The sequence below is a fragment of the Gossypium arboreum genome, chromosome 9 (assembly GCF_025698485.1).
Source record: "Gossypium arboreum isolate Shixiya-1 chromosome 9, ASM2569848v2, whole genome shotgun sequence".
NCBI lineage: Eukaryota > Viridiplantae > Streptophyta > Magnoliopsida > Malvales > Malvaceae > Gossypium > Gossypium arboreum.
In genome coordinates, this window is record NC_069078.1 from 80,833,367 (window position 1) to 80,842,348 (window position 8,982).

Consider the following 8,982-nt stretch of genomic DNA (forward strand, 5'->3'; position numbering starts at 1 on the left):
TTTTACAAGTGTATTTATATATAATTATAAGTTTTACAAATATTAATTACCTCCAATAACTATTAATTTTAAATATAATTATATAAATTAAAATGATTTAAAGTTGGTTTAAAATGTATCAACCAGTAAGGACCGGTATATACTAGTGTCATGGGGCTAGAACTTAAATTCAAATCTGCTTATGTCAACTTAACTCACGAACGAAAATTCTCAAAGGCAGCGAAATAAAACGAAAGTAAACTCTCAAATAAAGAAGAAAAAAGCGAATAAAAAAGATACAAAAAAACTAAGCACACCAAATATTCGAATAATTGCTCTCAAGGATATATTTATTTATAGTTGAATTTTTTCAAATATAATAGTACAGTTTAAATTACATTAATGGTTGAGATCAAAACCTATCTACAAGGTGTGAGTCTAAAAAGTTTTAAAGTTTTATACAATCTTATATTTTAAAATTTACAATATTATCATGGTAACTCTAGTTTTACTAGAGTGTTTCACTAGCCATCAAAATTTCAAGTAAATGAGTTTTTTTATATGTTCCACGAATCGGGTTAATGTAAGTGAGTTAAATGAGCTTCATTTAATTAGTTGACCTCTACGAAATGTTTTGTATACGTTCATCATGACCTTTGATCAGTGACCCCTGACATTAAAATTTTGATTGAATAAAACATAACTAATTGATATTAGTTTAGAACCGAAACAATATGTACTAACCAATACCAATACAATACCAACTACCATATCCCCAAACGAACATTTTAACTTTTGGTTGACAATCCATCCTGGGCAGCTAGCTAAGAAATAAGCAACTCTATGCCAAGCAACTTTAGGATGCTTAAGTCTTAAAAGTTCTAAAAGTGCTTTGAAAAATACTGTAATAATGGGAAAGTTTCAATTTCTTCTTCCAAGCCCAGCTATACCAATTCTTAAACTTGATCATCCTGCAACCTTTCGCCTTCAAGTAAATAAGTATTTATCCATGCCACCTATAAGGATCATGTCTACAACCATATTAACCACTTTTTTCTTTACCGTACAATTTCAATACGAACTTATTGTATATTTTGAGAACCACTTTTTTCACCATACTTTTTAAATATACTTTCTTGAACTGTAAGGTCACAAGAGGGAGCTCGTGTAAACCTTGCAAGGACAAAGTCGCGAGTCATGTTTGTGAAGAGAACCCCTCTTCGTAACTAACAGATGTAAAGTTCACTAAGAGAATTAATTCCAGAATCAGAAAGTACCACGTGCTCCACAAACAAGCTCTAATAAATCAAAGATGCTAAGAGAATATTAACACTAGGGACAAGGAATGTCAGTGCCCTCGGCCCAAAGGTTAAGATAAAATAATGAACACTATTGTGAATTGTAATAATAACAGTAAGAATTATATATAAATATTTCATTTATTTCTCTTAATACAACATAAGAAAACACTTTTAAATATACTTTCTTGAAACCAATTTTTTTTTTCTTCTATAAATTAGCTTTTAATGTTGAATATGATATTTTTTTTCTTCTATAAAAAAAAACAATGATATTTTTTTTATCGGCAGGCTCATGGTCCTACATACTATCTCCTATGAATATGATCATCTTGTAAGAAGGGGAGAAAAACCATGTGGCGCCCCGATGAATTTGCTGCATCCCAGTTTCATTAGCATAAATTCATAATCACCCGTATTATTTAGCTGCAACAAAGTAGGTACATATACTTCTCTCCTCACCTACCTACGTGCTTGACTTTTCATCATCATCATCAACCTTAGACACTCATAAATTACTGAAAAATAATATTTAGATCTTGTAACTATTGCCTTGTGTTTGAGTTTCTTTGCAGCTAACAATGAACTTGATTTGACACGAATTCTTCAGGAAAATTTAAATGGAATAATAATTAGGTAAATTGGCAAATAAAGAACAACAACGATTTCATTTTATTTTGATAGCTGCAGTACAAGAGGGAAACAAACCACCAAATGTGTAGCTCATTTGCTGCCACTACTTAATTACGGGCATAACTGAGAAACACACCTAAGAGAGATGTAGACACAGACAGAACAATGTGCTGTGTATTGTATAGCCTGTCTTCTTCAGCTTCAACGGTATACTTATAGATAGTATCCATCTCAACTTTGAAGGCATGACAACTTGTATGCGGCCTAGTAGCTGCAAATTGTCAGCTTTCCGCCAGGCCCCAGATATGAAAGAATAACAAATGCATGAAATCTCTGATCAAGTTTCAAACATTTCATCATCAAAAGGGGGGGGGGGGGGGGTGGAGTAACGACATCCCCCGAGACGGCAAAGCCTGCATTTGAACCCATGGTTAATCGTTAGTTTCCGTAAATATTAGAAATTCAATTCTTGTAAAAGCTGTTTAAGAAATGCACTTACTTATCAAGCTCTGAAGATTGTGTCAATAGCAAGTTTAGCTCCCGAGTTTGTGATGTTTACTTGGTCTGAGGTGAACAAGTAAGTTAGAGGAAATAATAGTGTAAGTAGGTGATATAGTTGAGAGCTAAAGATGTACGAGTATCCTTACTTAGAGGTGTTTTGGATACAAAAAAGCAAGCTCCAATAACAATGTAGAGCAGTAGAAGAACCAGGCCTTTCATGTAGTGAGAAGTGCCATCCTACAAGGTTGATAATTCAAGATTTTTAGGCTCAATTTGGTTAATAATGAATGATACTCGAGATGTTTTATTTGCAAAATTGAATAGAACGGTTAACTTACCTGTAAAGTGAAGGCAACAGCAATAATGGATAGAGCGAGAGAGCCAGTTTCAAGGAGATTGAAATTAAGATCCATGTTAATGCCCATAATCCAAGAGACAAGGACGCAGAGTGGGACCTGAGTCAACATTGAAATGTTGGTTTCTTTTAAAATCAGAAGCTCCAAAATATAATGTAAAATACAGCATGTGCCAATGAAGGCTTCAATTATTTTAAGTTCGTACCACAAACATGGAAATCTGAGTTGCAGACCCTAATGCAACACCTAAAGAAATATCCTGCAATATTTGTTCAGTCCCAAATTTCTGTCAACATATTGTTCTACTTATAAAACAGTCTAGAGGGAAAGGTAGAGGGCAGGGATCTTTGATTTACTCACCAGCTTATTTTTAAAAGCAAAAATGATAGCTCCTGCATGTTCTGCTGCATTTCCAACAATGGGTAGCAGAATAATGCTGATGAAACTTACAGAAATTCCCCAAGTATCCGAGGCATCCTGAAATTTAGTTACTCATAGTTTAGTTGTAAATAATAAAGCTGATAACAAAGAAATTAATAGACCAGGTTATCAAGGGTAGTAAACTAATTAAAATTACCTCAATAGTTTCTACAACATATTCAGAGAGGAGAGAAATGACAACAGTCATTCCAACTAGCCATATAAACCCACTCCAAAATCCAATTACTGGCTCTTCTTCTGATATTCCATCATCGTCGCCTTCTGCTTCCTAATCAATGACATCACAAGGGGTTATTCACCAAAATTAGCAGAAACTGGGTTTTAGGAGGTAAATATGTAAGATTAATGAACTAAAACTACCTCTGGAGCTTCAAACAACTGCCTGTGAGTGAATAGTTGGAAGACTATGTATGATACGTATGCAATCAACATGACAATGCTGCTTGCTCTTGACAACTGTAGCGTTGGGTCGGCTGTGAGAGCAGCGGATGCTCCACTCATACGGAACAACAATGGCAGCGAATGGCACAATAATCCAAGGAAAAGAAGGAGAGAGTTCACATCCGCTTGTCTCTGTCAAATTCAACGGTGTTTGACACCCAAATTAGCCGTGTTAAACATCGATATCCCACTCCCACCATGTGATGAAATAACTTTTAGGTGGTGGTAGTAATTTTTTAAACAAATATTGCACATAAAGTTTGACACGTAATAACTTACCCTATCGTATTTTTGTTCCCTTGCGATGTTGGCAATACCGCCACAGAAGAGAGAGGTTCCAAGAACCAAAAGCAGGTTCGATAGGACTGAACCCAGAAGGGAATACTTGACCACATCTATTTTATGTTGGCTTAGTGCGAAAATTGCTATGATCAGCTCGGTTGCATTCCCGCATGTTGCATTCAACAGCCCTCCCACTGTAAAATTGAAAATTGTATTAATTTAATTCCATTGTTCAACAGCCTTTTCATATTCTTCATACAAAAAGAAATTTTAATTCTTAGGAAGCTGAAATGTTCATTTTGTGACCATATGTTGCACCAAACACTCACGCTTGGAAAGAGAGATAAGAAATAGGATTTGACAACTGTTTTTAGGTTTTTAAACACTTGGGATTCTCTTGTTGATTTTGGTTTAGACCCACAAGTGTCGAATCTGCTAGAAACATATGGTAGGTAGCAAAGTTGGCAATCATGGAGAAAGATAAATTGACCCAACCTTTTGAAAACTAAAGTAATATATATATGTGTGTGTTGATAATTACCTGTTGGACCAGTGTAATAAGCAATTTGCCTGCAAGTACACAGAAAGAAGAAACAAAAGGGGTTCATGATTAGCCAAATTAGTTAAATTCTAGATAAGGATGGATAAAAGCACAAATGAAGATGAATATGCCTTACTCGGTGAGAAAGCTGACTCGTTCAGCCAATGGTGTAAGTCCAAGTAAACTTAATGCAAACACCCAGGGCTGTTAGTTATTTACAGCAAAATCATAAATGTCAGCACACAAATTGAGAAACGGCAATAAATTCTGTTTTCAAGTGGAAATATTCAAATCATATTTTCTTAATTAATAGTTGAAAGAAATTAGTAGTGAATAAATTTTGATGGTTTCATATTTTACTTTTATATAATTTGAAGATTTGATCATCATCAAAGTCTTCCAGCACAGAAAATCTCGTAGCAAATAAGTCAAAGCGAATTGAGTCCAACTCAAGTCAATCTAAGTTATAAAATAAATGATTAAAGAAACAAAGAAACTCACTCTTCCAAATCCATAACACTCAGCAACAATGGCCAATGGAATTGCAGGGAAGAGAACGGAGAGCTTGGTCCCTAATATGACCTCTTGAAGATTGGCGAGGAACTGCCTAAGCATTGCATACCGAACCTTGGAAACTAGCGTCAGGTCCGATTTTTTCCGCAATGACGAAGACGACATGTTGTGTGCAGTCCTGCCATGGCGAATCTCCTTGCTAGATCCCTTCAACCCGTTCTCCACTAGCCATGGTTCATGCAGGGAAGCCATCTTGTTTTGCCACAATCTTGGTCGTTTTTTTAATCACAAAACACCGTTGAGGATCGTGCTATCTATCTGATGAGTTCGGGTGTAAGACATGGTCCGTTATAAATAGCACTCCATGCAGCTTCCAGGAAGTTTCATAGAAATAATATAAAAAGAATTAAATGATTGCATACCAATTCAAGTTTTACCTCATGTATTTCGGTATACTTTATTATATATTTTTATGAAATTTTACTTTTATATTATTTTTAAGTTATTTATATTTTTATAAAAATTAAAATGTAATTTTACCCATAGCATAGCATAGATCAAATTATTAATTTAAGATTTTATAAATTTATCGTATAAATTTATTTTTAATTGTTAAAACATGTATATAATTATATTATATTTGTATATAGGCAAGACATGGTTAGAATATTAAACATAGAAAAGGGAATGTTTCAGTTGCATGATTGGAATATATCTATATATTATTGTATTGCAAATGATTTTGTATGGATGCGGTATTTAATTATTGTGTCAAAGTCGTAAATAAACATAGTTAATTCTGTTTAGACGTACCATAAATCTGTAATCTATATACTGAATTTATAAAAGCTCCAAGGGAATCTCTCAAGACAATGGCATGCTCTCCTTTCTTCTTCTCCTTTTAGATTTTAATTTGATGTAATTTGATATTTTTAATATCTTTAATTATTTTGATTAAAACGTTAACATCAATTTTCAAAAAGAATATATATCCAATAGTAATTCAAAATGTGTATTTTATAAAAATTCAGCTTAATCATTTTAATTATTTCGAGTGTTAACTAAGAATTAAATTATGTCAATAAAGTATGGATGTTAAATCATAAATTCTATAACTACAGTTTAACCTTAAACAATCTATACCTAACATAATCATTTGTCATTTGGTTTAAAAAAATATTTGACATTTTTTGATCAAGTAATTCGATTGGCATGAGCATTGTTTCCAATGTAAGAGGACCTGGATTCGAGTATGTTGAGCGCATTATTCTCTTTTTATAAGTTGGTTTGAGAGGGTTACAAGTAATTCTAGGCATTATATTAAAAAAAGCAGATATAATATTTAATTTTTTTAAAAATATTTATAATTAAAATTTTAATTAATAAAGAAATAATTTTAATCATAATTATTGTAATAAATGCATATTAAAATTTTCATAGGTATCTAATAAATAATTAAAATATAATTAAAATTATATAAAAATTTGAAGCGGAGAATTCTCTATGAATACATTCTACTGTATATATAAGCAAGATAATTTTTAAATAGGTTAATGTGAAAATAAAATAGAATAAAATAAATAAAAATAAAGAACACATAAATTTTACGTGAAACCCTTTCGGAAAAAAAAACCACGGCAGAGGAGAAGAAAATTCACTATGTCGAAAAATTTTTACTCAAATACAAGAGGAATAGACTATGTCTATTTATAGGCTTGCAAAGCCATATTCTAGTAGGATTGAAACACCTTATCTAATCAATATAAAATAGATGGAGTTTAATAAGGTTTAAAAACCTTATTCTAAAATAAAATAAAAGAAGTCTAGTTTTATATGGATTTTACTTTTATTTTATTTTCCATCGTATTTTATTTAAATAAGAATTTGGGTCACTTAATTCTAACAATCTCCACCTTGACACAAATTCTCAATGAACAAGTTCTTCATCTCGAACTTTCAATAAACAAGTTCTTCACCTCTTCCAAAAACCCCTTAAGGGTTTAACTTCAACAATGAACACCAACCAAGTCTAAGCAATGCTCAAACTTGGTTATAGGAAGTGACTTAGTCATCATATCTGCAGGATTTTCATGAGTGCTAATTTTGCTCACAACAATATCACCACGAGCAATAATATCACGAACAAAATGATACCGAATATCAATGTGTTTTGTTCTCTCATGAAACATTTGATCTTTTGTAAGAAAGATGGCACTGATTGTCACAAAATCTTGTCTTGATTTGAAGGTCTTCATTGAGTTCACTAAATAGTCCTTTCAACCAAATAGCTTCTTTACAAGCCTCGATGAATCGCCATGTACTCACTTCAGGTGGTAGACAAAGCGATCGTAGTTTGCAAAGTGGCTTTCCAACTAATTGCACAACCTCCGATTGTAAAGACGTAACTTTGTGAGAGATCTTCTTCTATCAAGGTCTCCAAAGAAAATCAGCATCAACATACCCTATAACTCCATCTTTAGTTCTTCCAAACTGTAAGCAAACATTAGTAGTGCCTCGTAAGTATCTTAAAATCCATCGAATCGCTTTCCGGTGTTCTTTACGAGATTCGCCATGTATCTCGCTAACCGCACCGACCGCATATGATAAATCGACGTGAACAAACCATAGCATACATGAGAGATCCTCTCGCACTAGAGTATGGAACATGTGACATGTACTCAATCTCATTATCGATTGAGGAGATAAGGTAGATGAAAGTCGAAATGGTCGCTAAAGGAGTACTAACAGGCTTAGCACTCTGCATATTGAACACAAAAAGAACTTTCTCAATGTACCCTTCCGACTTAGGTACAATTTACTTGCTTTTCTATCTCTGAGAATCTCCATACCAAGTATCTTCTTTGCTGGTCCTAAATCTTTCATCTCAAATTCTTCACTTAGTTGGGCTTTAACCTTTCTTATCTCTCTTTATCTTTTCTTTGCTATCAACATGTCATCAACATAAAGAAGTAGATACACAAAAGAACCATCATCATTTTTCTTAAAGTAGACACAACTGTCAAAACTACTTCTTTTGAAATCATGAGAAGTCATAAAGGAATCAAACCTCTTGTACCCTTGTCTTGGTGATCGTTTCAAACCGTAAAGGGACTTTTTCACAAGCAAACATAGTCCTCTTTTTCGAGACTATAAAACCCTCTGGTTGTTGCATGTAAATATCTTCCTCAAGTTCTCCATGCAAAATGCGTTTTACATCTAACTGCTCAAGCTCCAAATCATGCATGGCAACAATACCAAGCAAAGCTCGAATCGAACTATGCTTAACAACCGGAGAGAACACATCTGTGAAGTCCACTCGGAATTTGATGTAACCCTTTGCAACAAGCCTTGCTTTATATCCGGGTTCTTCAACTCCTGAGTCCCTTCTTTCTTTTAAACACCCATTTACAACGAATGCCTTTTTACCTTTAGGAAGTTTTACAAGATCCCATGTTACTTTTTTTGTGGAGTGATTCCATCTCCTCTTGCATAGCAAACATCCACTTTTACGAGTCTTCACACTAATCGCCTCGAATAATTAAATGGCTCTTGATTCGCATCTATATCTTCACCACATTTAAAGCATAAGCAATTAGATCAACCTCGGCATACTTCTTTGGAGGTTTAATTTCTCTTCTTGTCTGTTTTTGGCGATAGAGTATTGCGGTGAAGAAGCAACTCTATTCTCAATTTTTGTCTTGGCTTGAGGAGTTGATTCGTATTAATCGATGCTCCACCGCTTTTGGTTTTCTTTATTGGAAGAGTCTTTAAGAGATAAGTTAGGTAGCATAGCAGTTTCATCAAAAACAACATCTCTGCTAATCACAACTTTTCTATTTTCAGACACCATAACTTATAGCCTTTTACACCACTTTATAACCAAGAAAACGCATTTAATGGATCTCGGTTCCAATTTTCCATTATCAACATGAGCATACGCAGACACCCAAAATCTTTAAATCGAATAATTAGCGGGATTACCGGACCATACCTCTTG

General features: G+C 33.6%; 1 protein-coding gene across 1 annotated transcript; it reads right to left on the minus strand.

The window, feature by feature from the left end:
- Positions 1–1,918: 1,918 nt before the first annotated feature.
- LOC108454025 (vacuolar cation/proton exchanger 3-like) lies at positions 1,919–5,375 on the minus strand. Its single transcript, XM_053019503.1, has 12 exons — positions 4,974–5,375; positions 4,609–4,676; positions 4,473–4,501; positions 3,929–4,125; positions 3,569–3,781; positions 3,345–3,476; positions 3,128–3,244; positions 2,973–3,026; positions 2,750–2,866; positions 2,558–2,648; positions 2,410–2,474; positions 1,919–2,323 (listed from the first exon to the last, which is right to left on the minus strand). The coding sequence occupies exons 1-11, from the start codon at positions 5,235–5,237 to the stop codon at positions 2,413–2,415; spliced, it is 1,344 nt and encodes a 447-aa protein (XP_052875463.1). The 5' UTR covers positions 5,238–5,375; the 3' UTR covers positions 1,919–2,323; positions 2,410–2,412.
- Positions 5,376–8,982: the final 3,607 nt, after the last annotated feature.